At 43.6% G+C, this 27,274-nt stretch overlaps 3 protein-coding genes across 11 annotated transcripts in view; all 3 read left to right on the top strand.

The window, feature by feature from the left end:
- The window catches only part of Ppfibp1 (PPFIA binding protein 1), a 149,609-nt gene extending 141,823 nt beyond the window's left edge, over positions 1-7,786 (top strand). For 5 of the 9 annotated variants that reach the window (XM_028757511.1, XM_028757512.1, XM_028757507.1 and 2 more), the window contains 6 exons: positions 1,257-1,379; positions 1,908-2,033; positions 3,484-3,672; positions 5,396-5,572; positions 5,918-5,983; positions 6,113-7,780. In XM_028757511.1, coding sequence (XP_028613344.1) covers positions 1,257-1,379; positions 1,908-2,033; positions 3,484-3,672; positions 5,396-5,572; positions 5,918-5,983; positions 6,113-6,199 — 768 coding nt within the window. In that variant the 3' untranslated portion in view covers positions 6,200-7,780. Of the gene's footprint in view, positions 1-1,256; positions 1,380-1,907; positions 2,034-3,483; positions 3,673-5,395; positions 5,573-5,917; positions 5,984-6,112 lie in introns of all 9 variants that reach the window. The other 4 variants (XM_028757506.1, XM_028757509.1, XM_028757503.1 and 1 more) reach the window with 1 other exon arrangement.
- A 99-nt stretch (positions 7,787-7,885) lies between these two features.
- On the top strand, positions 7,886-9,356 carry Rep15 (RAB15 effector protein). The gene has a single exon (XM_028757513.1). The coding sequence runs from the start codon at positions 8,437-8,439 to the stop codon at positions 9,127-9,129; it is 693 nt and encodes a 230-aa protein (XP_028613346.1). The 5' UTR covers positions 7,886-8,436; the 3' UTR covers positions 9,130-9,356.
- Positions 9,357-14,467: 5,111 nt separating this feature from the next.
- Positions 14,468-27,274, top strand: part of Mrps35 (mitochondrial ribosomal protein S35) — a 32,134-nt gene continuing 19,327 nt past the window's right edge. The window contains exons 1-4 of the mRNA XM_028757553.1: positions 14,468-14,600; positions 18,314-18,351; positions 20,370-20,537; positions 21,688-21,748. Of these exons, the coding sequence (XP_028613386.1) occupies positions 14,495-14,600; positions 18,314-18,351; positions 20,370-20,537; positions 21,688-21,748 (373 nt within the window). The 5' untranslated portion in view covers positions 14,468-14,494. The remainder of the gene's footprint in view (positions 14,601-18,313; positions 18,352-20,369; positions 20,538-21,687; positions 21,749-27,274) is intronic.

The raw sequence follows: 27,274 nt of genomic DNA, 5'->3' as shown, positions 1-27,274 counted from the left end.
GTCCAGCCTTCACGAGATCAAGAATCTCTTCTCCCACCTATGCCTGACAGGGCCCTCCTCCCTTACATATATAGCTGGAGCCATGGATCCTTCCCTAATTGCTCCCAGGCTGGTGGTTTACATCCTGGGAGCTCTGGTTGGTTGGTATTGTTGCTCTCCTCATGGGGCCACAAACCCTTTCAGCTCCTATGGTCTTCTCTCTCACTCCTCCATTGGGAACCCCTTGATCAGTTCAATGGTTAGCTGTGAGCATCTGCCTCTGAATATGTCAGGCTCTGGCAGAGCCTCTAAGGAGACATCTATATCAGGCTCTTGTCAGCATGCACTTCCTGACATCCACATCAGCGTCTACCTTTGGTGACTGCACATGGGATGGATACCTAGGTGGAATGGTCTCCAGATGGCTCCTCCTTCAGTTTCTGTCCCACACTTTGTCTCCATATTTGCTCCCTTGAGTATTTTGTTACTCCTTCAAAGAAGGACTGAAGCACCCCCACTTGGTCTTCCTTTTTTATGAGCTTCATGTGGCCTATGAGTTGAATCTTGGGTATTTCAAGGTTCTGGGCTAATATCCAATAATCAATGAGTGTATATCATGTGTGTTCTTTTGTGATTGGCTTACTTCACTCAGGATGATTTTTTTTCTAGTTCCATCCACTTACCTAAGAATTTCTCGAATTCATTGTTTTTAATAGCTGAGTAATACTCCATTGTATAAATGTACCACATTTTCTGTATCCATTCCTCAGTTGAAGGACATCTAGGTTCTTTCCAGCTTCTAGCTATTATAAATAAGGCTTCTATGAACATAGTGGAGCATGTGTCCTTGTTATATGTTAGATCATCTTCTGGGTATATGCCCAGGAGTGGTATAGCTGGATCCTCAGGCTGAGACAGGAGTATCTTGAGTTGGGACTAGCCTGGCTTCAAAGAGACACTGTTTCTTCCTGCCCCTGAATAAAAGGCAGACTATCTTTTGTAGTGACCAGTGATTGCTCTTCAGAGCACTGAGATGATACTATCCTGTCAAACAAGTGGAAGAGTGATGGAGATGTGGCAGGTTTAGGGGAACAATACGAATTTGACTTTCTAGAGAGGGATTTGTTGAGAACAGGAGAGGAGTTCTGTTACTAAATGAAAACTGAAATCACAAGCAGAGTGATTTCCACTTTAATGGCAGAGTTCCGGGATTCTCCAGGGAGCCCCTGACCCCTGCTGTGGGACACCACAGTGAGCTCCTCATTTCTCCTCTGCAGGATGACCTACTGTCCCTGAAGGTTGTGAGTGTGCTGCACCATCTCAGTATCAAACGGGCCATCCAAGTCCTGAGGATCAATAACTTTGAGCCAAACTGTCTTCGGAGACGGCCGTCTGACGAGGTAGCATCTCAGATAAGAAGTTTGCATATGTGAACTTGGCAATCCGTGTGTGGAAAACTTAGAGCCTGGAAAACTTAGAGCCCTTTTTTCTTGGAACCTGCAGAAAGAGCTGGTCTCCTCAGAGCTCAGATCCAGACTCACTGACTTCTGGGCTTTCCTATGTCCCTCCATTTTATACCCATGAAGATTCCACTGTGTCATTGAAGCCAAAAGTTGTTTTCTGCTTACTCTTGCTTCCTCCTTTTCATGGACTGTACTTTTCCTGCTACCTCAATCCATGGAGTAAAATGTCACTGAAATATTTCCTTTACCTTTTCTTACTGCTGCAGAAGAAAGCTTGAATCTGTGGTATACGTTCTTTCAAAGAGAGCCGTCAAATTAGCAAACACTTGTTTGGCCTTTTCTTTGACTAGTTCATGGGACATTAGACAGTATGCTCCATGGGCCAGACCTGTTAGACTGCGTGTGTGCAGGTTCAGGGTCCTGCCATCAGCATCTGAAGCGTCGAATATGTGTTTGTTCCCACAGAACAGCATCACCCCGTCTGAGGTTCAGCAGTGGACCAATCATCGTGTGATGGAGTGGCTGCGCTCTGTGGACTTGGCAGAATATGCCCCTAATCTCAGAGGCAGTGGTGTCCATGGAGGGCTCATGGTAAAGCTCTTTCAGTTTGAAATTAACCATTTGCTTCCTTGGTTTCCTTTAGTCTAAAGGGTGAGCAGTCTGGGTCTGAAATCTACATTGCTTTAAAATCTGTGAACATTTGTTTCCACATCACAAGTAGAAAATTCTACACCCGGCCATGATAGAATGGCTCTGTGTGCTAGAAGAATTGCAAGAGTCACCATGAGGCTACTGTGTGCCTATGAAACATCAGCGAGTCTGTGCGGGAACTTGGATTCTACCCCCAAAATGAATCATCATTTGATGCTGATGTTCCGAAATCTGAACACTGGTTCCAAGCATTGCAGCAAAGGACACTCACTGTACATCAGTTTGTTTTCAGTAATCCATAGGTGACCCCAGCCCTCCTAGGGTACTCCCCTGGAATTCACTTGCAGAGTATTTGTAGTGTCTTCCTCTAAATTAGGCTTAAGCCTGTTTCTTTTTATTCCCCCTCCCGACTGAATAACACCCGCCATCTCTCATGTGATTCTGGTTTTAAACTCCTGCATATGTGCAGACTGTATTTCTGCACACTGGTGTTCCATGAGCAGCTGCTTTCAGAGTAGCATTCCAAATGGAGTCGCACTGCTGCTGTCCCCTGAAGCCTGGATTACACACCTCTCTCGGGCACAGTGATGTGTGAATTAGAAATCAAAGTTCAGGGTGGAGAGACAGCTCAAAGCACGGCTACTCTTGAGGACTTGGGTTTAGTTCTCAGCACCCACATGGTGGCAGTAACAATCTTTTTTTTTTTTTTAAAGATTTATTTATTTGGGCTGGAGAGATGGCTCAGCGGTTAAGAGCACTGACTGCTCTTCTAGAGGTCCTGAGTTCAAGTCCCAGCAACCACATGGTGGCTCACAACCATCTTTAGTGGGCTCTGATGCCCTCTTCTGGTGTGTCTGAAGAGAGCAATGGTGAATACATAAAATAAATAAATGAGTCTTTAAAAAAAAAAAAAAAGATTTATTTATTTTATGTATATGAGTACACTGTAGCTGTCTTCAGACACACTAGAGGGCACCAGATCCCTTTACAGATAGATGGTTGTGAGCCACCATGTGGTTGCTGGGAATTGAACTCAGGACCTCTGGAAGAGCAGTCAGTGCTCTTAACCACTGACCCATCTCTCCAGCCCCGGCAGTAACAATCTTTAACTCCTGAGACCTTCTGCCATCCATGACACTACTGTACACACATGATACACATACACGCAGGTAAGCAAACACTTTTACACATTAAAAAAATAGATCTTAGAAAGAAAGAAAAAGGAAGGAAGGAAGGAAGGAAGGAAGGAAGGAAGGAAGGAAGGAAGGAATTCATGCCCTGGGCTGTTGAGAGCTGTTGCCCAAATGAGCAATTTTTGCAGTGTGAAATACCTCCATTTCAACTGTGTGTGAGCTATGATTCTTTTTACCAATCCCGATTTTTCTTACAGGTTCTTGAGCCTCGTTTTAATGTAGAAACTATGGCTCAGTTATTGAACATTCCACCAAATAAAACCTTGCTGCGCAGACATTTGGCTACCCATTTTAACCTTCTGATTGGAGCTGAGGCCCAGCACCAGAAGCGAGATGCCATGGAGTTACCAGACTATGTGCTGCTAACAGCTACTGCCAAAGTGAAGGTTGGTTCAGGATTTTGGCATTTAACCATTGCACAGTGTTTACAAAGGCCCCATTATTCCATTTTCTAAGATGTACCCCTTTTTAAAATGAGTTTAAAATATCTATATGTACACATACCTATAAATTTCAAGACGAATTAAGGGACTGCATGTTTGAAAGTTTCTGCTGAAGTCATTTATGTTATTAGAGTTGAGGAACATGTGGTCAGCTTCTGTTGTTCTGTTGTTTTCCGGTTTCTTAATATACAATGTGTGTCAGCATTCCTTTTGGAAAGGAATGCTCTACAGATAAACCAGACTGTCCTCTGTAAAAGGAACCACAAAAAAAGGACAGTTAGGAAAAAATTAAATGAAAAGAATCCTGTATACAGCCAGATTCCTGCAAGCCATCTTTGGTGCATCGCCTCGGGACATAATGGCCAAGAGGACTCAGAAACCAGAAGTAGGACACTCAAGAGAGCAGGCTGTCAAGGCTGCTGAGGAAGCAAAGAAGACAGCAATGGCTGCTGACAAAGCCCCACAAAGGCAGCACCTAAACAAAAGACTGTGAAGATTGTTGCTCTCTGGGTCTGTTGAAAATGCTAACTTGATAAATTAGAATTTTAAATAAAGCTTCGTCTCTAACTCAAAAAATGAAGAGAGATAAAACCAGAGGTTATGATATCTGCCTGCAATCCTAGCATGCAAGAATCTGAGGCAGGAGATGGTCTGAGATGTAAATTCAAAGGTGGTCTGAGCTACACATAATGACCCTGGGGTGGTTTTTACTTACCAAGGTTTGAGGCTTGTGCCAAATTCAGATTCCTTTTTTCTTCTTCTTCTGAGATACTGTCACATTAACTTGTCTGGATGTATTATTTTCACATCCTTAATGTGAAGACCACTTATGAGTTCTCCCAGAAATATATGCTGAGCTCTCTTTGTTCTTGTTGTTGTTGTTGTTGTTGTTGTTGTTGTTTTTACCCTGTCTGCATTTGAATTCCTTCTCCTTGGGGACTGTGTACTGATTAAGATGACATTTCTCTCCTAAAGATCAGTCTCAAAGAGTGTTAATTCTTTTATCACTCACCAGTCCTACTATGAAGCACAAAAGGCAAACAAAATAGTCCCAGCTTTATTACCTGCCTTCCCTTCCCGACTGTCTCTTTCCTTCTTCTCCACCCAATTTGGGATTGAACTTATTCTCTTAATCATGTTTACCAAGTGCTCTACCATTGATCTGTACACCCCAGTCAGCCCCTTCTTTTTAAATTTATTTTTTTATTTTGAGTTATGCTCTTATTAGACTTCCCAGGCAGGCCTTAAGCTTGTGATTCTCCTGCCTCAGCTACCAAGTAGCTGCACTTGCAGGCAGGACCGTGCCACAGAGGCCCAGTGAGGACCACTGTCTTTAACTGATCTTAGACTGAATAGTCTTGCAAAATTTGACTCATACCTGAGAGGAATTCTATCGTGTTAAGCCCTGTCTAATCCAAACAAAGGATTTTGAAATGTCCAGCCCGTGGCACAACAGTGAGATTAACCTTTTGAAAGTTACACCAAGACTATTTATAATATCTGGGTGTGCTGCTACTGTGTCTGACATGCTTCTGGCTTTCTGGTGATAATTTGATCATTAAATTTGTTTCCCCTGTGTGGTAAGGTGAATAATTAACTTATAGGTGTAATTAGTCCTTTGTTATAGGGATTTTATCTCTGGGTGTCTTTTTATTTGCTTTTAAAGCCAAAGAAACTGACGTTTGGCAACTTTGGGAATCTGAGGAAGAAGAAACATGAAGATGGAGAGGAGTATGTTTGTCCGATGGAGCTAGGCCAGGCGTCGAGTAGCTCCCAGAAGGGGTTTAGACCTGGCTTGGACATGCGCCTGTACGAAGAGGATGATTTGGATCGGTTAGAGCAGGTAAGGTGCCCACGGCCATGCAGACACTGATTGGAAGCTTTGCACACCATCACTGAGGAAGGGTGCTGTCTTCCCAGGCCTGAAAATAAAAATAGCCCAGCATCCTGAATAGCTGCAGGTTGCCACCCGCTTCCCGGTGTATCCTCAGCACATGACGTACTTTTATTGTTGGTGTTGATTTGAGACCTTGAAAGTGTCGAAGAAGGGAAACTGAGGCACAGAGTCACTCTTGTCCCTTCTGCATTCAATGCTGTGTACATGCTATCTTTTTAGACTGTCATTCAGTTGTCTGCACTTTTGAAATTGTACAAATGAGCTTGTGATTTTGTGATCTGTTCTTGGCAGATGGAAGATTCAGAAGGGACGGTGAGACAGATAGGTGCATTTTCTGAAGGCATCAACAATCTCACGGTGAGTGTGTACAGTGAGTTGCAAATGTTATTCTAAAAGCACCTAAAGCCACAAACACCTACTTGCATGTTGGAGGCATGCGGTGCTGAGCCCGGGACTCTGTGTAACTCAGTGTCCCTTGCTTTTCAGCACATGTTAAAGGAAGATGACATGTTTAAGGATTTTGCTGCCCGCTCCCCCAGTGCCAGCATCACAGATGAAGACTCCAACGTCTGAGCAGAGCACCTGGGCACATGCCAGGATCACAGATGTCATTTTCCAACTTTGTTTCTCGGACAGTGTATACAGCAGGTGACAGGTTGTGCATTGTTTATTGTTTGGGCTTCTGCAAGCTCAGGAGGAGATACGGGAATGGTGCCAATTCTGAGGATGCTGAGTGAAAAAAGACACTGGTGAACGGAAGTGCGCTTGCTCTGCCTCTATTTAATGTAAAGTTTGTGACATGTGCTATCGGAAGTGTTGCATTTACGGTTGGGTGTTTACCAGAGTGCTTCGCCCACATCCCCAGGAGGGAGGGTCTGGCCACATCAGTGTTCACGGCTGAGCTGAACGTGCTGCTCTCCAGGTCACAGTGCCAGTGCCACCATGCCAGCAGCACCTCCACTTGCCTCTCGCTGTCTTATTTTTATATATTTTTCTAAATACATGTATATATACAGTATACAGAAAACAGAACCTTTATTTTGTGACACAAGGATCAGAAGATCGTGTTAAAGCAAAGAAACCCCAGTGATCATATACCAGCTGATTCCTGGAGATACCACAGTCCCATTTTTTTCTCCACTGAATTTTAACAGTGTTGACCATTCGGGCTAAATTCTACATGGTACACTTCTTTGGTTCCCATAAAATTAATTTTAGGTGTTACCTCATCAACTCGAAGCCTTTGGAAGTACTTACATCCTCATCAGAAAAGTTTTTGTTAGAATGACTTGGGAAAAACAAACAAACAAAAAAAAAATGGAATCTTTACATCTTAAGTTTCTTTTTTTTCTTTGCTAAACTCATCGTTAAGTTGAAATAAGGAATCGGCATAGCCATGTCGACTGTACCTTACACTCAGGTCAGCTGATGGAGCTTTATATTATTTCAATCCAGATCCAAATATTTTAAAGCTGCAGAACATTTTCTAATGGTTATCCTGTCCAGTAGCACGTTGCTCGTGTTTTCCGTCACAAAGGGCCCAAAGGCTTTTTGTAAAGAAAATAGAAATCTACAAAGCAAGTGTTCTGTGGTGTGTGTTTATGAGTGTTTTTAGCAGTGTTAGAGACAATCTGCTTTCCATTCAGGGCTACTCAAAATGAGACCACCTGTGTTCCGGACAGGAGCTTACACACTGGGGGACAGGTGGACAGGTCAGTTTATGGTGATAGATCTGGTGGTAGCCATTTCCAAATGTCAGCAGTATTCCTTTCTTATGCTCTGCAGGTTATAAAGCTGTTCATCGTGAACCGTTGTAACACTGCTGTTTATTTCTAATTAAATACCAGATGCTAACAGTGATTTCCTTTGAATGTTCCCCTTCATTATTTCATGACTACATTGGCTTCTTCTTGTATCGGGGTTTTAGTTTAACATGAATAAATATCACCATTTGAAAAGCTCAATTTGTCATTAGAGCCTGGTTGAAAATACCAGCAGACTGTTACAGATGCCAAATATTCTTTATTAAGGACAGTGTAACAACTGATGATATGTGATAAAGTTAAAAACTTTTGATTATATATTTTATTTACAAAAGTATTATGCAAAGTTCACATTACCTTATGAGAGGAAATAAAGTCAGTTGATAATTGCCTTGTATTTTTGTCATTAATGTTTCTTTGTTCAGAAAAACAAAGTCTTCATTTCTGCTGGAAACAGTAACCAATCCTTGCATGTAAACTTGCACGTTTGATTGAGTTTGTTTGAATCAGACAGATTGAGATCCCTGTTTAAGAAGTATGTATAAAAGGAAATGCCAGCAACCCACCCGGGGAAGGAAGAGTCAGAACAGATGCATAAAGAAAAGGAACCAGAAGAGACACAAGCATGGAGACATTGGTTGGAGAATGTAGGAGTCTAACCCATACATTCACATGCTGGTTTTATTTTGACGAGTTTTTGGAAACAGGAGCCATATCCAGGAAGAGTTTACCAAGAATCAAATGTAGCCTGTACATAACCTGGAATAGAACAGGTGTTTTGTGTGAAATTGCCGTTTGTCACTTGGCAGGCATCAGGAATCTGTGTGAGCACAACACACCTAGTTCACAAACAGGGGGCCCTCCCTCACATGTTTGTCTAGCCTCAGGTCTATATGGCTAGCCACACCAAGGAAGCTGTGGCATCGGGAAGCCAGTGGTGACTTTAACAGATGTGACTTTGCTGAAGAAGATCTCTGAAAAAGAGGCAGTTCCCGGCGACATTCACATGCTGGATAGCTAGGAGCAGCATTTACTGGGTGTGAGAAAATGGGGCAGAAGGCCTCCCAGCAGGTAGCTCCGAAGAACACCCAAGAGGTCCTCATCATGTGTGAGGTGGTCAGTGCAGCTATTTCCCATGCGGCGCAGAAGCTGAAGGAGTACCTTGGGTTTGAGTATCCGCTGAGCAGACTTTGCCTTGCGGCAAGTTCACTGACTGAGATCTTCCTCGTCCACTTCATTACTTTCTGCCAGGAGAGGGGAGCTGATGAATGGCTCACCACCACCAAGATGACCAAGCACCAGGCCTTCCTGTTTGGAGCAGACTGGATTTGGACCTTCTGGGGGCCTGATAAGCAAATACGGCTTCAGGTGGCAGTGCAGGCCCTGAGGATGGCTTCTATCCCTCTGAGGGACCCAAATTCCTGTGAGTCAAGGGGAAAGGAGTCTTGGAAAAAGGGCAGATTTGACAAGCTGGAAGAGTTCTGTAACTTGGTAGGAGAGGACTGTCTGGGTCTGTTTATCATCTTCGGTGTGCCTGGAGAACCTAAAGCCATCAGGGGCGTTGTCCTGGAGAGTGTCAGAAACGGGATGGTGGAGAGCCAGCTGCCAGGACGTGAGGCTCTGGAGCAGTTTGTGCTGGAAACAGAAGACTGTGTCTCCATCAAAGAGCTGCTGGGGAACTGTCTGAGTAAAAGAGATGGGCTGAGTGACATGGGCAGGGCTTACATCCGCATCCTCTAAACTGGGCAGGTTGCTGTGACTGGCCTGTAAGATAGATTAGGACGATTCCCCAGCACAGGGTTATCCACCCCCTACATTGACTGAAAGTGATCACCTGGGCCAAAAGCTGCGAAAAAACAAAACCTAGCTGTGTCTTGGGAAAATTTAATTTGGGCTTTGTTTATTCAAAACTAAAAACTGGAAGAGAAAATCATAAATTATACATAAAGTTTGATTTGGAAAAAAAAGTTGTCTTTGAACTTGTCTTGTAGTCACAGGCATGTTACTGCTGTTGTAGGGAGAGCATCTATTGATCAGATGTGTGGGGTGCCAGTTTTAGTTCAGGAATCCTAAAGAAAACTTCCCACTGTAGGCCCTCTGAGCCCCATCTCCACAAGTGCTCCTTCCCAGCAACTCCACACATAAAGAACTTTCAAAGGATTTAATGAAGGGTTCAACCGGGTGTTAATTTGACCATGAGTTACTGAGTCACCTGTGAAAGAATTCCTTGTTGCAGTATGTGTACTCACAGTAAGCAATGTATTTTCAAACACAAGTCATATTTTCTAAAATGTCTTCCTGAGATTTAACAATATAAAGAGCAAGTGCCATTATTTATTGACCTCACGTTGGACCCACTGCTTTAAATATATTATTATAATTTGCACATAAGGCTCTAGTAAGAAGTAGGTATGTGGTACTGTTTGTCTACGATGTGTGTGATGCCCAAGTCATGAGCTGCTAACAAAAAGCCAGGGCTCCAACTCTTCCGGCAATACATAAAATGGCCTGACTCTTGAGCACTGCGAGTGCTGTGGTCACAAAGATGCTCACCTGTGAGGAAGCTGGTTGTCTCTGCCTCACTCGTGCTATACTCCGTGCTGTCCTTCTTAGTCTGTTCCCTAGTGTGTAACCCTTGCTGAAACATGTAATCCCAGCCTGAGGAAGAATGGCTATGAATTTGATGCCCAACCTGGGTTACCTGGTGAACTCTGGGTCAGCGAGGGCTACCCAGTGAAACTTGTCTTCAAACAACATGGACCAAATCTCTACGTATCTACCCTCCAAAAACATTTTTTTTTTCATTCTGACAGGGCTTCCCATGGCCTTGGTCCTCTCTAGGTTTGGGAATCTAGGGCTCTTGCAAGGCTGGATGACATCATTGAAGGCAAGATGGTAGCAGGTAGCATATTAGATGGCCGTTTAAAGTAAGTACATTTGATGTTATGATCTGTGTCACTGGAACTTTTCTGTTCTACATCATTTATTTAGAAAGGCTCATTGCAGGCCACTGAGTCTATACAGGACTGCTGACAGGTCAGTTGTTGAGGAAGGTATGAGGTCAAACCTGAAACCAATGCTTCCCCATTTCCACTCACTTATCCTGGAGCTAGTTTTTCTCCAGTTCCATGTTTTTCCCTCTATTGATTCCAGCCCTTACCAACCTATTCTGGGACTCAGGTATCTAGTTACAAATACCTAGTGGGTTACCAATAGTGCCTATTTAATTGGCACTCCTCTGTGACTCCACCTGTCCTCTCCAGGCCATTGTCACTTCCCTGGGTACTTTGGTAATCCCTTTTGCTTTGTCTCACTCCTGCCGTACGTTATAAATACCTTTTCTTCGGTTAAACCTCTGAGATGTGCCCTTTGATTTCTTCTAGATTCCTAATGCCTCCAAGGTTTTCCATTCAAAGGTTAAGGATAAGGGAGTAGGAAAGGTGTGGTTCATACCTGCACTCTGGAGGCTGGAGGCTGGAGGCAGGAGGCAGGAGAATTCCCATAAATTCATATCCAGCCTGGGATACAGTCTCAAAAACAAACAAAAATATAGCACTACCTATTTTGTAATCCAGTCTTCAGTGTTTAGCACTTATTCAAGTCCACTGCATCCCACTGTATCGAGCACACAGGATGTGCAGAGAACAGAGGTAGACATTACTTTAGTATGGGCAGAACCTAAAGAAAGAGCCTGCTCCTGTCTTCTGTCCACTGGGCCTTGAGTTCAAATGTGAATACACCTTGCAAGTTTAAGTAATAGCGGCCCCCAAACCTCCTGTTAAGAGTGGCCACACAGACACGACCTGGAGAAAGCAGGGGAAGAATTTCTGTAATCCCTATGGCATCTCCTTCAAGAAAGAATTGAGTACACAGCCTCCTCTGCCTTGCTTTTTCATCCTTGAAACATGTATTCAGCCTGAAGCCCCCTCCTTAAGGAAGTTAGAATAAGGAAGAGTGAAAGACAGTCCTATCTTGGAAATTGGCATGAGATGCAGTGTTTAATATTGTAGTGAGTATCAATATACATGATTACTTATCAGTTTAACTTTAAAAAAAGTTTTTAATAGGGCTGAGGATCTGGCTCAGTGGTAGATGCTTGCCTAACATGTACAAGGTGTCCATCTACTAGTACTGTAAAATATAAACATTAAAGAATATGGAATACCCATCCATTTCTCCTCTCAGGCAACATAGTATTTGTGATGAATAATCACAAACTATAGCTGGATTTAAAATTGACAAGAAAATACGCCTCTGAATGTGGTTGTGAGTTTGGAAGACCCATGATGAATATGGCCATCCCATGGGCTGGGGCCTTAGACTGAATAAAGAGAGAAAGCAAGGTGAGTACCAGCATCCATGACTGCTTTCTGATTATGGAGGCTGCTCATCACCAGCCTCAAGATCCTACTGCCACGATGCACTGTTCCCTCAGACTGAGCTAAAATAAACCCCTTTATTCTTTACGTTCTTCAGCCAAGCATTTTGTCACACCATGGAAAAGAGAGCTATTGCAGTGCTTAGCAGCATAAGATATACAGCAGCTTTCACCTTGTATCCAATGAGCATGTTAAAAAAAAAAAAAGGTTTAGTGTTACTTGATAGGTTTGTTCACAGATTATTGCTGAATGTCTATTGAACAAAGGCCGGTTTTATGCCCTGTCAACCCAAGTATGCAAAGGATGAAGTCCTCATTCTTGGGGTTTTTCTATCTTATGGTGGATGGCACAATAAATATATGTATGCATCTTTTCAATGCATCTTTAGATACTTCCAAGGATTCTGTAAAGAGAAGGTATGAAGGCCAGTGAGATGGCTCCGTTGGTACTGGGTTATTTTTGAGGCAGAATCTCAGTACATAATGTGCAGTCTAGTGTGGTCTTGAACTTAAAGTCTTCCTGCCTCAACCTCTGAAATTCTGGATTCCCCTTGTCCCCAAACAAACAAAATGGAACAGTGGTAAAGGCTTTTGCTTCCAAGCCCGACAATCTGGGTAACTTTCTTTATATATATATATGTATATGTATATGTATATGTATATGTATATGTATATGTATATGTATATGTATATGTATATAAATTAAACACAAATAAGGCTAAAAACATAATGCTCAAAGACACCTAGATTAATTGGCCAACACCTTGGAGTGATTCTGAGATTTTTTTTTTTTTAAATCTCGAGGTGGTTTTAGTGTTCAGTTAAGGTTGAGACCCATATTTTCTTTCTTTTCTTTCCTTTTTTTTCTGTTCTTTTTGAGACAGGGTCTCATTGTACATCACTGGGCGACTTGTAACTTAACTACATAGACCAGGCTGGCCTCCAACACACAGAAAACCACCTGCCTATGCCTTTTGAGTTATGTGGTTAAAGGGATGTGTCACCATGCCCAGTGGAAAGGCTAGGTTATCTATCTATCTATCTATCTATCTATCTATCTATCTATCTAATATATATGGGCATTTTGCCTTCTGTAATTTCATTTACAGATGATTGTGAGGCACCATATGGATGCTGGGAATTAAACTAGGGTCCTCTAGAAGAACAGTCACTGCTTTTAACTGCTGAGCAATCTCTCCAGTCTTCCCTCCAGAACACATATCCACGTTGCCTTAACTCTATCTCATGATGTAACCAGTGCTGTTCTGGTGGCTGGAGAAGCAGCATGCTCCCTCCCTGCCTGGATATTGGCACTATATCTGGAAACACACGCAGTTTGCTCACATACTTTTTATAAAGAACTTAGTTTTTATTAAAAATTATCTCTCATATTAACCTAGGCTTCAAATTAGTAAAAGACCATTAAAAAGGAAAGCTTAAAATTCTTAAATAGTTCTACCCAGAATTACCTATGTAATTTGTAGGGAGTCTCTGAAAACTGAAAATGTGGAGCCCCCTTCAGAATTTAATAAGAACTTAAGTCACCAGTGGATGGTTGTACTTCCAAAACCTTTCCGGCTGAAAAATTACATAGAATTTAGAAAGTTCTTCTGGCAAACTAATACATGGTTTACACTGTAAACCATCTTTGCCTATTGATACTTTTATAAAGGAGTTACTTGTAAAGATTATTTTGAATCTCTCTGTGTGTGATAGGACTGTGCAGGTGTCCATGGAAGCCAGATCCTCTGAAGCAAGGGTTTCTTGAGATTATGAGCCTTTCTGCATCCAGCCGTAGGAATCCAGTTCTGGTCCCCCGCAAAAATAACACATGAAAAGCCAAGGTCAAAATTTAAACTCAAACAATCTAGTTCAAAAGGCCATTAAAAAAAAAAAATGGTAGGGGATGCAGCCGTGTTGTGCCATGTGTCATCCCCCGCGCCCGTGCCTCTGGTGATTGTTACTCTGTTTGACTGCAGTCATATAACAGCTGCTGAAATAGTAAAGCAAGTAGACATGTAAGCCTTTCCACTGGAGTTTTACCCTAGGTGGTGATGGGAGGGAACCAAAGAACTAATTCCCTTAAACTGTTCTCTTACTAGTGCACACACACACACACACTTTAATTTTTAAAAAATATATGCAGTGTAAAGTTAGGTGTTATGCCCCATTTCAGCAGTTGGGAGACTAGAGTAGAATGACTGAAAAGGAGGTAGGACAGAAGGAGAAGAAAGGAAGAAAATGGAAGAAAAAATGGGGCTGAAGAGGTGGAGAGGGGGTGCATCGATTAAGCAGGGACTACTCCGCCAAGGGACCCAGGTTCGGTTTCCAGCACCCACAAGGAAGCTCACAACTTCCCTAACTTCATGTCCTCTGCTGGCCGAAGTGGGAAATGCAGGCATATGATGTGTTGAGATACGCAGGCAAAACCCAATCAATATACATAAAGCACATAAATAAAAGGGAAAGGAGAAAAACGTCTTAGAGCAGCCATTAAAAAACAAACAAACAAACAAACAAACAAACAAACAAACAAACAAACAAACAAACCCAGAACAGTAAACGTAGACTGAGAAACTTCTGGGTCAGAGTCTCCATCCACATCAACCAACAACAGCCACAGCTCCGCCAGCCCTTTGCCCAGTGCACTTCCGTTCCCAGGTGACGCACTTCCGGTCCCGCTCCCGCCTGTCGTTGCTTGTCCGCTCTGGCTCGCCGTCCTTCATCATGGCGGCCGCTGCGCTCCAGCTGAGGCAGACCCTGTGCCCGGGAGCGCGCGGCCTCCGTATCTTCTCCTCAGTCGCCAGGCCCGCGGCTCCGAGAGCCGGCCCGCGTGAGTGTGGGTGCGCCGCCGCGGGCTGGGGGGAAAGTGGAGGCCGCGCGCTCCGTGACCTTTTGTGTTTCTCTGGAGGTCGCCATGCATTTCCACGAGTGCGTTAGCTGAGTCCGGCCCACCGCAGGGGTTCGGGGCGCTCTGTGGCGTGAGAAGCAGTGCAAGCATGGAGCTGGAGTGTATACAGCGACAAGAGCTTTGTGCACGAGTGGACAACAGGACAGGCCTGGCCGGGAGCGGGCACCTGCGGCCACCAGGGCCTTCCCCCGCCGCCTCTCCCGCCGGGCATGCTTCATCCTTCCGCGCTTGCACTTCTGCAGACCTTCTCACAGCACATCGAGCCTTTCCACTCCCTTGTTGAAAATCCACAAATGGTTTTCGGATAAATTATAGACTACTTCAATACATCAGAGTGGCTCGTCGTAGTCTTAAGATGTGTCCATCTCCGAGTTTTTGGTCTTTTATTCCGTTAAGTGGAAGTGTGCTAGGCAGAGTTGCAGAGGCTGGCATTCTATCAGAGTTCTGAACTAGTGCGTGTACACAGGTAAACAGTAACAATAAAACTTATTATCACGAAGAAAAAGAAAGCAGAGTGTTGAAGTGGCTAGAAGGTAGGATCAGATAGTGAGGAGAGACGTCTCAGAGGAAAAGACGTTTGACCAGTCGCGACGATTTCAGAGAAGAGCGCTGTTCTCAAAGAGATAAGGCATGAGCAAGGAAAAGAAAGAGGGGCCCCCGGGGCCAGAGCTCTTCAAGTAAAGAGTAGAGTGGCAATCCAGGTTGTCAGAATTAGAGTAGTCGGCTGAGATTTCAGGGTTTGGGGGCATTTGGTTTTGCTTTGAGATTGAGTTTTGTTAGAAGTTGAGGGCCCCACTGGAATAGAGAAGTGACATATGATTTCTGCTTGTGAAGGATCACTGCTTCTGTGTGGTGACTCACTTCAGCAGGGTTAGACTACAAGACCTATTTGGAGACTGTTGGTAATCCAAGAGAGATGATGGCTAGAGTTCGGAAAGTGATTGGCTTCTAGGATGTAATTTGAGGATGAAGCCAAATAGGATTTACTGATGATTTGATATGGGCCTTGAGGATAACTCCTTTCCTGAGCCATTGGATGAGTATTAGTACCGTTCGTTTACAGGGATTAGAAACCCTTTGTCAAGCCCGTCTTGTTGAAGCGCATTGAATATGGTGACCCTCCTTATTTGTCTGTCCGTTTTTTTTCAATATCAGCCATACTAAGTTTAGATCTGTTTACTTGTTTCTATTTTCTGTGCTCTCTCTAATCTAGAATGTCAGGTCAGATAAGAGGGGAGTTTGGTGCTGTGGACCCAATGCAGCTATGGCCAGGTGCTGAGCACTGCAGGAATAATGCTTCTCAGTAGCAAGTGTCTCTCTCCTTGTGCTGTCAGGACCTAGTCTGATGTTGCAGGCATTCCTGGTCTGTGTCACTGATGATAAGATGATGCCCATTTCTTTGTGGTTTCAGTCCAAATGTGGATTCAGCCCAAAGTAAATAGCATCATAAAAGGCCCATAGATTGTCCCACCATAGCAGGGACTAAGAGTTCCTTTAGCAGAATCTGTGCTTCCTTAAATGTCCTTCCATGACTCTTCTTTACCTTCTGGCCAAGGACGTCTCTTCAGTATTTCAGAATACTCAGACTTCCATAATTGAAAGAGGAATTCCTCTTAGAAATTCAAGCAAACTCCACATGTCCCAAGTCCACTGCAGGACCGTGAACTGTGTCCAGTCAAATCTCAAGTATCAAGTGTCTGGGGTTCCTAGAATTCTCCCATCACCCAAAAAGGACTGCTTCTCTTCTCACACTCTAGAGTTTGTTTTGAAATCCCCACTTTAACCTGATTTGAGGTCTTCTTAATGAAAACATCCAACAAGGCATAGATTGTCAACAAGGAGAACAAAATGTATAATCAATGTCACAGTCTAGCTGAGAGGCAGGTACTACCTTAAAAGTCTATTTTTCTAAAACCCACAGAATGAAATGTTACTAAGTTGTAAAAGTATGGACTCCTTCCTGGATCTGCCTCATGCAGGACCATGCTCATCTCTGCATCGATCCAGTTTTGGCTTATGGGCCGCCGAAGCGTTCTCTGCTGTCTTCAGACATTTTCTCGCCTGCCTGCTTCCATGACTACCTTTCATCCATTAGCCTTCAGTCTTTAGCTTAAAGTGTGTGTCCTCCAGGAGATACTGTCCACTTCTTATTCAGTGTTCTCCAGAGAGAACCACACCTATGGAGTGGATGGATGGGTGTTGGGTATTGTTGTGACAGACTTGACCACATTTTAGGGAGGATTGTGGAAGGACTTTGGAACTTTGGACCAGAAGAGCCATTGAGTGTTGAGAGCTCAGTGGGATGTTCTGTCAGAGCTTTGAAGATAAGAATGTGGAAAGCAGTACAAAGACGGGAAGCCTGACTCGAGAAGTGTCCGAGGGAAGCAAAGATTCTAACTGGGCCATTTGTGTCAAGAATCTCTGGTTTTGGTCATCTGGAGCCAAAGAATCAGCTATGATTAACAAGAGACAAGAACCACTAAAATAAAACCTTTGTTTTACTGGGACAGTTGATGCTGGAGCTGAGAAAATAGCCGTGATTAAGAAGAGACCAGCATCACTGAGGTGAAGTCTTCTGAGAAGTGTTTCTAAGAATCATCACAAAGATGTTGTGTTCCAGAGGTGGCCAAAGTTGTACTTCACCTGAACTTGATAGTGTAAGGTGGTACTGGTTTTAACAGCATGAAGGGGTCATGGAGAACAGCTGAGTCTTGGCACTGAGGGGTCAGGAGAGGCCACTGAAGGTGGAGCTGGAGTAGCATTGGAAGCACCAGGATTTAAGGGATCATGGAGAAAAGTTGAGGTTTTGCACCATGAAGATAGCCCAGAAGAGGCTATTGGTGAAAGTCCAACACAGTTGCAGCCAGCAGAGGACTCTAAATATTTTGGAGATGCCAACACCATGGGATGACCACAAAGAACAGCAGCGCTTGTGAAGTGGAGCTGGCCTGAGCATAGAAGACAGTCTGTGTGTGCTGCAGAGGGTGGAGCCAGAGAAGTGACCCCAGCCCTTTGGAACAGCCCAGAGGATCATGAATCCCAGATAATTGAACATTGAGTTGTTTATACTTTTGGAGTTTGGTTTTGCTTTGTTCAGATTGTGGCTGTGCCCTGGTTCTTTCCTCTTGAAGTAAGAAAGTAGTTAGCTTTGATTTAACAGGAGCCCACATCTAAGGGACTGAATTTTAAAGTAAGGTTGTAAAGATTGTGAGACTTTTAAAGTTTGTCAAATGTTTTATATTGTGATTTCGATGTTAATGTGTGGTGTTGGGGGTGAACAAAGAAAGAAAGGTTATAGCTTAATAGTGATATGTTTTTGTGTTAAAGTTGACAAGGGGTGAATTGTCCTGGTTAGTTTTATATTAATTGCACTTGGGAGACTGAGGCAGAAGGATTGCAGCAAGTTAAGGACCAGCCAGCACTACAGTGTAAGACTCTCGGAAGGAAGGAAGTATTTCTGTAGATGATGAGTTCACTGTATCAGAATTGCCATAGAGTTTCTTTATCTCCATTATTCAAAACTTGGAGAAAGCAGGTTATTGTTCCATTTTCATGTTACTAAATACCTTAAGGTGTGTTAGAACTGCAAGCCAGTGATTTTGAACAATGGCTCATTATAAATTTTTGTCTTTTAGGTACGGTATCCAGAAGGGAAAGGCCGATGAGAAGAAAGGTACACGTGAATTTATTTTACTTTGCGCTATCCTAATGATTTCTAAAGCCCTAAGGTGAGAGGGAGGGTGTCCCAGAGTAGGCTTCACAAGGTCTCTGGGCAGCTACCAGATCTTGCTAGGAGTTAGTCTTCAAATCATCAGCTCTAGGAAGTAGACTCACTCATACATGCCAGAAAGCAGGTACACTCAGAGTACATACTGTTTGATGATGCTTTCGGTGGTCAGCATAAATCTCACCAGTTTTCCTTCTCTGGGCATTGTTAGGAGTTGAGGTCAGTTGATGAGCATGGAGGCCAAGGCCAAGGCAGTGGTACCTAAAGCAGTAGTTTTCAAAGGAGTTCTTCCCACTCTGGGACATGTACCACCCTGATGTTGAAATTTAGATGGCAGGACTAAATTTTGTCAGCCTAAACCCCACTTTTAAAAAGTATTTACTGTTATTTATGAATGTGTATTTGTGTGTACATAAGTTTACGTGTACCACATGCATGTCTGGTACTTTGCAGGCCAGAAGAGGAGATCAAACTCCCTGGAACTAGGGTTACACGTGGTTCTGATGTGGGTGATAGGGACAGAACTTGGACAAGAACAGCAAATGCTCTCAACCACTGAGCCATGCTAACCCTAAATCCTACCTCTTATATGGGGGCCATCCCCTTCTGTGTAACAACACTTTAAAATACACGTGTGTTAATGTGATTGGCTAAGCTGTCAAGTCATTTATCTCTGGGCCTAGGACATATTATGTATTTTAAAACCTGTTTAACCTTGATTAATTTATCTCAAATGCTTACTCTTTATTTTTTAAAAAATTTAAATTACATGTATTTATATGTGAGTATGTGTTGTGTGTATGTGTATGCACGTGTGCATGCTGTGGCTATGTGTGGAGGTCAGAGGACAGCCTTGAAGAGTCTGCTCTCTACTGTGTGGTCTCAGGGATTGAACTCAGGTTGTCAGGCTTGCTGGCATGCACCTTTACTGGCTGAGCCGTCTCATTGACCCATAAGTGTTTACACTGTCTTATCGTCCTTATTCCAAGTTCCTCCCACTATCCCACCCTATCCCCACGGCTTCCTCCTCCTTTTGAGGAAGGGACTCCTATAGCCCATGACGTCATCAAACTTGCTGTGTAAAAGCATGACCTAGAACTTTTAAAAACATGTTTAAAGATTTATTCGTTTTTGCTTTGTGTATATGAGTGCTTTACCTGTATGTGTATATGTGCACCATGTGTGTGCCTAGTATCCAGGGAAGCTATAAGAGGGTATCAGGTTGCCTGAAATTGGAGTTACAGACAGTTGTGAGCCACCATGTGGGTGCTGGGAACCGAACCTGAGTTCTCTTCAAGAGCACCAAGTGCTCTTAACTGTTGGGCCATTTCTCCAGCTCCTGGCCTAGAACTTCTGACCACTTCCTAGGAGCTGGTGTTATAGGTGTGCACCACCGTACCTAGTTGCTGAGGTCTAATCCAGGCCTTTGTGCATGCTAAACAACACCCTACCAACTGAGCTACGTCCCCAGCCCTGTCTCGAAGTTCTTAACATTTCCTTGTGTATGATTTACATCATGGATGTAAGTTTAAAAGTTCATAAATTAATTAATCCTTGTGAAGAAAGTGTGACATTAAAGAAGATTTTGTCATCGTTTGAAGCAACTGTGCAGATATTTATGCTGAGTTAGTAGTTTGTTACTCAAGCAACAGATTTGTTGGAAACTGGCCTATTTTACTTATCAGTGTTTGTGTGTAGTCTGTAGGCACATGTGTGTGAAGTGTGTGGAGGTTAGACGACGGCTCTGTGGAGTCAGTTCTTTCTTTTCATCCGATATGAATTCCCAGGGTCAAATTCAAATTGGCAGGTGTGGACAGCAAGGACTTCTCTCAGTTTTTCACAGTCCTTGAAATTTGGTTTTCTATAGGGTAGTTCAATTTTTATGTATCGTAATTACGATTTTGTCATAAAATTTTAAAAAATATGTTTATATCTAAAGATTTTAAGTATGTCATGTTTCTTAGGCTCTGCCTCCTAGGACGGAGAAGATGGACACTGACCAGGACTGGCCTAGTGTTTACCCCACTGCGGCACCATTTAAGCCCTCGGCTGTTCCTCTGCCTGTTCGCATGGGATATCCAGTAAAGAAGGGTGTGCCCATGGCGAAGGAGGGGAATCTGGAGCTTTTAAAGGTATGTGAGGGCTCAGGGCTCAGCCAGCTCCTCAGGAGTGCTCATCCCTGACCCACCCCACCCCTCGTGTGAGAGCAGCATGTCATGTTTTAGATCTCTGTTTCAGGTGATGATGGATGGCACTCATGGTAAAGAAGATTTAGAGTCATAGGCATTTAATAAAGACTGGTCAATCCTGTGGCTTCTCAGCGGCCTTTTCTATTGTATAGATCAAGTGTAACTAAGGAAGGGAAAATAACTGACTCTGAAAATCAGGAAGCACAGGTTCCACCCGATTGATAGAGACAGTCGTACCCAGAGTGGCCTTGAACTCAGGATCCTTGCAGTGCCAGTACTTGGGAGGCTGAGGCAGAAGGATCAGGAGTTCATAGCAAGTTCCAGGCTAGCCTGGACTGTAGGAGACTGTTCTCAAAAAATAAATTAATTAATAAATGGAATCAATGATTTAGTCAAGATTTGCTACCTTCATTCATTCAGTTTAACTGTTTATTATATACAAAGCAAAAATAATACGTCAGATTTCTTGGAGAATTGTGTGATTGACAGATTGCTGCCCTTAATGCTCTCAGAATTCTTTTGTTTTTTTAATTATTATTTTTATCTTTGAGACTGAATTGCTGTGTAGCCCAGGATGACCTTGATGTTCCTGCCTCAGTCTCACTGAATGCTGGAGTTGCAACTGTGAGCTAGCACACGCTTCATGCCTTCAGTTTTATACTGCAACTGTACATAAATATTGTAGACACATGGCATAATCAATGTCATGAAAGTGTTTACTTTTTCCTTGGTTGCTGCCTTATAAGACAACGCGCTGTCGGACTCCAACGTTTCAGTACTGGATCTACTTCTGGACTTGATTCCTGTGTTTAGAACCAATGCTGTAGAAGAGCCATCCCATTTTATTTAGATGACTCATTGGTCCTGTGGTTTAGTTTATGAGGATGTGATCCTGTTCAGGTGTTTCTGGCATAGCTGGCATGGTGCTGTGCCTGCAGTCCCAGCCATTCAGGGGGCTGGAGCAGGAAGGCCATGTGAGCTTATGAGTCTAAAATGATCCAGGAAGCATAGTGAGACTCTAGGCAGTGGGGATTAGTGGGAGGGAAATTTGGGTGTAATTTAAATTTATCCTTTTAAAACATTTTTGTTTTAGATCCCAAATTTTCTGCACTTGACTCCTGTGGCAATTAAAAGGCACTGTGAAGCTCTGAAAGGTACGTTTTCTTCTGGGAACATACAGCAAAGGGTCTCAGCTCTAAGGAGATACATCATGTTCTGGGTCACTGTGTCTTTTTCCGTTAATTTTGGTTTGTTGACAGGGTATTGTTCTTGTTTGCTAGGTAGCCCAGGTTGGCCTGGATATTGCTATGCAGCCCAAGCTAGCCCGAAATTCTTGGTATTCCTAACAGCCTGTTAATTATAGGGCTCCAGTAGGGCACCACTTTCCTGTCTTTCCCCATTAAACAAAGATTTGTACATTGTTCAAGACATTAAGTGTATAAGCAATTTATGTTTGTTAATATTATCATGGTCTTGTGTGTGGATGTTTTACCTGCATGTATATTTGTGCACTGTATGCATGCAAGGAGGCTAGAAACGGGTCTCAGATCTCCGAGAATTGGAGTTGCCAACCACCAGTGGGTACTGGGAATCAAACCTAGGTCCTTCCCTCTGGGAGAACAGCCAGTGCTCTTAACTGCAGAGCCGCTATGTCTCAGCCCTTTTATGAATATTTTTTCCTGGATAGTATAACGTCATAAAAAATAACCCGGGCAGTGGTGGCGCTTGCCTTTAATCCCAGCACTTGGGAGGCAGAGACAGGTGGATTTCTGAGTTCGAGGACAGCCTGGTCTACAGAGTGAGTTCCAGGACAGCCAGGGCTACATAGAGAAACCCTGTCTTGAAAAACCAAAAAAAAAAAAAAAAAAAAAGGGTTGAAATGGAGGCATGGTTATGCACCCTGTAATCCTTGCACTCAGTAGGATGAGCCAGGATGGTGGACAGCTTGAAGCTAGCCTGAACTATCTGACTATCAAAAAACCAAACTAACAAGCAAGACAAAAAGAAACAAAAAAATAAATAAATAAAATAAAGCCATAAATCACAAGATGGTAGACTCTGTTACCCTAGTTCCATTTTACATTTAGAAAATAAACTTTGTCATGAATATTTAATAGATGTGCGATAGCAGAAGCAAGTGCCCACTATTACTGTAAGAGTGTGAGGCTCAGGGTGGCTTGAGCTTGGTGCTGTTGTGTTTATATTGTTACTCCCCTTTCCACTGGAATGGGCCAGCATGTTTATAGAAGTTGCCAAATGACTCTAGGAAGCCAGTGTGAATCTTTCCTAGAATACTGTTCTTCAGGTTAGTACATTCATTTATCCCAAAACTGATTTGCTACATTGTTTCACATTCTTGGTCTTCCTATATATTGTTCATTCTGTAAAATGGTTGAGTTCAAATGTGAAAGTGTATAATTTAAAAAACACATAATTGCTTATCTTTGAAAATTTTATACATGAATGCAATATATTTTTGCCATATTCACCCTAATCCCACCCTGATACACCTTCCAGTCCCAAGCCTGTGACCTATTTATTTATTTATCTATTTTGATAACCTGATGAATTAATTTTGTTCTGCGTATATATTCATGGGTGTGGGGGTCACCCGCTGTAACATGGGTAAGGAAGTCTGATTCCCCAAATAGACGTCAGCTCTCAATAGATCCTCAGCTAGGAAGGGGACTCCGTCTCTTCCCCAGTCCACATGACTAGTGTGATCCTGTGCAGGCAGGCACAGCTACTGAGAGCTCGTGAGCACAGCAGTTCCGTCTTGTCCAGAGGACAGTTTCAGTCTAGTCTTCCCTGACCTTGGCTTTTACAGCCTTTCCACCCCATCTTCTATGATGGTCGCTAAGCCTGGGTGTGTGTGTGGCGGGGAGTGGTATTATACATGCCCCATTGTGGCTGAGCCTGTGTGGGAAAAAATAGCCTCGGTGGTGGGGTGTCCTGGGGGGTTTCCACACTGGTGGTTCCCACATGCAGGAGAAACGTCTAAGGTTCCAGAAGCTGGAGACTTTGGCATCGGCAGACCCCAATGACATGAGGAAGTCCTTGGTTCCAGAAAGGTTTATTTTCATGGTGGATGGTGGATGGATTTGGATGTATCTCCCTGAAACTCAGGCCAGATCTGAGTTAAATAAGGAGGGAGAAAAGGGGAGGTTCTGGAAAGAATGCTTAATTTGCTCCGCCCTCTGGCCTTCATTAGTATGTAAATCTCTAGGGCCTGAGGCCTATGGTCACGCCCTCTACCTGTGCACTTTGGGAGGGGCTGTAATGGCCTTTACGTGACTGAACACTGTAGGTCTATAGAAATGAGACTGCACGTCAGGACTCTGGGTTCTGGGGACGTGGCAGAATGCCTGCCATTTCTCACTTAGAGTCTCGGGGTTCCAGGCCCATGCCCAGCCATGAACCAGGATACCCTTACAGAGTCCCACAAGCCTGGAGGGGAGTGGTATTATATATGCCTTATTGTGGCTGAGCCTGGGGGGGGGGTGTGAGAGTAGTATTTTACATGCCCCATTGTGGCTGAGCATCCCACAGACACTTCAGCCATTTGTGAGCTTTGCACTGACCACTGTCCCCTGCACAGTGCTGCTGTGATATGGTCCTAGAGCTGCCCTGATTTATGGGTATAGAGAGATGGATTTAGAGGGCAGTTTCATATTGTGTCCTCTAGCCAAACAATAGCAGCTCACCCTGGGGCCTGTGAGGTCCCCACTCATGGGTTCTCGACCAGGGTATCGTAAGGGCTGTGTTTCCTCCTGTGGAACAGGCCTGGATCTAATCAGAAAGTAGTGCGCATATAAGACCTGTGTCCCTGGTGCACACACACGGGCGTAGCTTGCCACATCATTTGTTACTGTCACTTGTGGCTTATAGTAGGGTGAGACTGCTGATGACTTTTGTACCCCAGCAGCTGTGGAGCAACTTCTGGCACTGTGGTAACTAGCCAGTGGGGAGAAAGCTTCCTGGTCAGTACTTACATGGCTTCTTCATGGCCTATGATCACATTGTCTTCAGCAGTAAAGTCTTGCTTTCAGGTTCTGATGGCTAACCAAGAGTAGTAGCAATAGCTGTCCTGTTTTAGAGGTCTCCAGACACCCCTGACAACTCTGGGCAGGGCTCCCACTGGTACCAGGCTTGCCAGGCCATCAAGACATGATTCTTGCTTGTAGGCGGGGTGAGCACTTGTTGAGTTAGAGAAAGCACTTGTGTAGACTGGAGAGAACACTGCAGTTTTGTCAATAGATTGAAATGACCAAGGCTTAGCTCAGACTTAACCATGCAGGCAAATACCGAATAGCAGTGCAGCCAGTAGGTTCAGCAAGGAGCTACTACACAACAAAGAGTTATCCTGGAATTTGTTTTTTTAATTGTTTTGAGACAGGTCTTGCTGTATCACCCAGGTTGATCTGAAACTTGCTGTGTAGAACAAACTGGTCTCTACCGTGCAGCATTCAGTGTTCCTGCCCTTGCCTGTAGAGTGTTGGGATTACAGGTTTGACCTGGTTAGTTGTTTTAGAACATTGACAAAAAGTGATTTTATGTGTGTGTGTCTGTCTGGTTTGTGTGTGTGTGTGTGTGTGTGTGTGTGTGTGTGTGTCTAATCAGATAGTAGAAGCCTCCTGCCTCTTCATCTCTGCCTCTCATCCGAGAACAATCCTTTGGTCATTACTTAGTTCCTGTGATGACTTCCAGAAGACTGAGTATGTATTACAGCATGTATTCTGTGTGCCATGCATGCATATGAGGAAATAACAGAAGTGACTGCAGGAGCATGGCCCCAGTGCCGTCAGCTGTCGTGGAGCAGTGCCTGTCACTCCCTGGGCACCTGTATTATGTCTTCCTCCTTTCCTCACTGTAACGGAGCACCAGCTGAGACAGCTATGGGAGGGATTGGTTTGTGCTCATAGTTTGAGACATTATAGTCTGTTGTGGCAGGGAAGGCATGGCTGTGGCTCCTGGCTGCTTATCTCAGCAGATCAGGAAGCAGATAACCCCACACCAGTTTCCTCCAGCTAGGCCCCACCTCCCAGAGCAGTGCCACCAGCTCACACAGTGAACCTGTGGAGCATGTCGCTCCCAACAGCAGGAATGACGCAGAGACACATGTTTCATGTGGTTGTGTGTGTGTATAACTATGCTTATATTCTGATTTATGTTGAACTGATTTGCATCAGGTTATATATAGATAAGCACCTCTGATTCTTCCTGGTCTGAAGTTGCACCTATCAGGGATTCTGTAGTTGATTAATACCTTTGGACAGTATCTCTGTGTACCCTAATTACCCTGTTACAGGTATTCTGTTGGTGTTCAGAGCACTTGTCCTGACTTTTTAGGAAAGGAATGAAATCTAAGATATTTCTAAAACTGACAGCTATTCCAGATTGGAGCTGTAATGGTCAGATTGAATCTCCTTTTTTTTTTTTTTTTTTTTTGCTCATAAAAGCCAGTTAACAAATGCATTCCTATACATCATGATAAATTTCATTTTTCACCTCTTTAATTTAAAAAAATGTTTTAAATTGTATTTTATTTCCCCCCTCTGTGTACGTGAGTACACGCTCGTGTGTGTGTGTGCATGCGTTCATGTGTTAGGGCAAGTGTTTGCCGTGGTGTGAATGTGAAGGTCAGGAACAGCTTACAGGAGTCAGTTCTCTCCTTTCAGCGTGTGAGTCCCTGGGGTCCAGCTCAAGCAGAGCCAGCCTTGGCAGCAAGGGTCTTAACTCACTGAGCCATGTTGCTGACCCCATTCTTCCTTTTTAAACATTGCCTTTTAAATGTGCGTGTACTCCAGCAACTGATAGTATTGATAAGGGGTTTCTCTAATTCCTAATTCAAAATGAAGGCTTTTGTATCGCACACCCAGGAGGACAGCACTGTTTCCTACAGAGCATAAATGAGCATTTGCCAGTTTTCTTAGTTACACATCTGCCATCCCTGGCTTGGGATTGTATCTTCCAGAAGATTCAAGGGTTTTCATCATTTCTTCTCAGACTTTGTTCAAAGTAGGTCACTTCAGATTTATATCTAACTTGCAAATGGAAAATGTGAAATGCAGGAAAGTTCAGTAATTTACCAAAGCTTGAATAATCAGTGGAGAAGTTAAATAAAAGCCAAGGTCCTTCAGAGTCTGCCTGCTGCTGCACCCATCAGATGAGGAGACGCTAATGGGGTCTGTTATGTACTTTCCAGTTGGCTGTGCTTTTTAGACACATAATTTAGGTAATTTAACATAAAAACTGTAATTATCATCTGGTGATTGAAATGACTTATTTGCAGTGTAAAAGAAAAAAAATATCCTGTGCAAAAGCAGAAGCCCTTGTACTTCTTGTAGACTGGTCTCTGACGAGTGCTTAGCTGCTTCGTCCATGTTGGAGTAGCAAGTTGTCCATGACAAATGATGGCTGGCCCTGCCCTGCTGTCTTCTCTTTCTCAGGCCACAGTGTTCTCCATTTCAGTGATGCCTCCCCTTCTCTCAAAACAGGTTTTAAGGGTTGGACGTTTTCTTTGAGACAGGGTCTTGTAGGGCAGCTCAGGCTGGTTGCACTTTTTATGTAGCCCAGGGTGGCCTTGAATTCATGGCCCCTGCTGCCTCCACACAAGTCAATGATGTCAGAGAACCTTTATAACTCAGTGACATTTTATTGAACCTGATCAAGCCTAAAGG

This window comes from Grammomys surdaster, unplaced genomic scaffold (assembly GCF_004785775.1).
Source record: "Grammomys surdaster isolate TR1022 unplaced genomic scaffold, NIH_TR_1.0 126176, whole genome shotgun sequence".
Taxonomy (NCBI): Eukaryota; Metazoa; Chordata; class Mammalia; order Rodentia; family Muridae; genus Grammomys; species Grammomys surdaster.
This window is presented reverse-complemented; position numbering and strand designations above follow the sequence as displayed.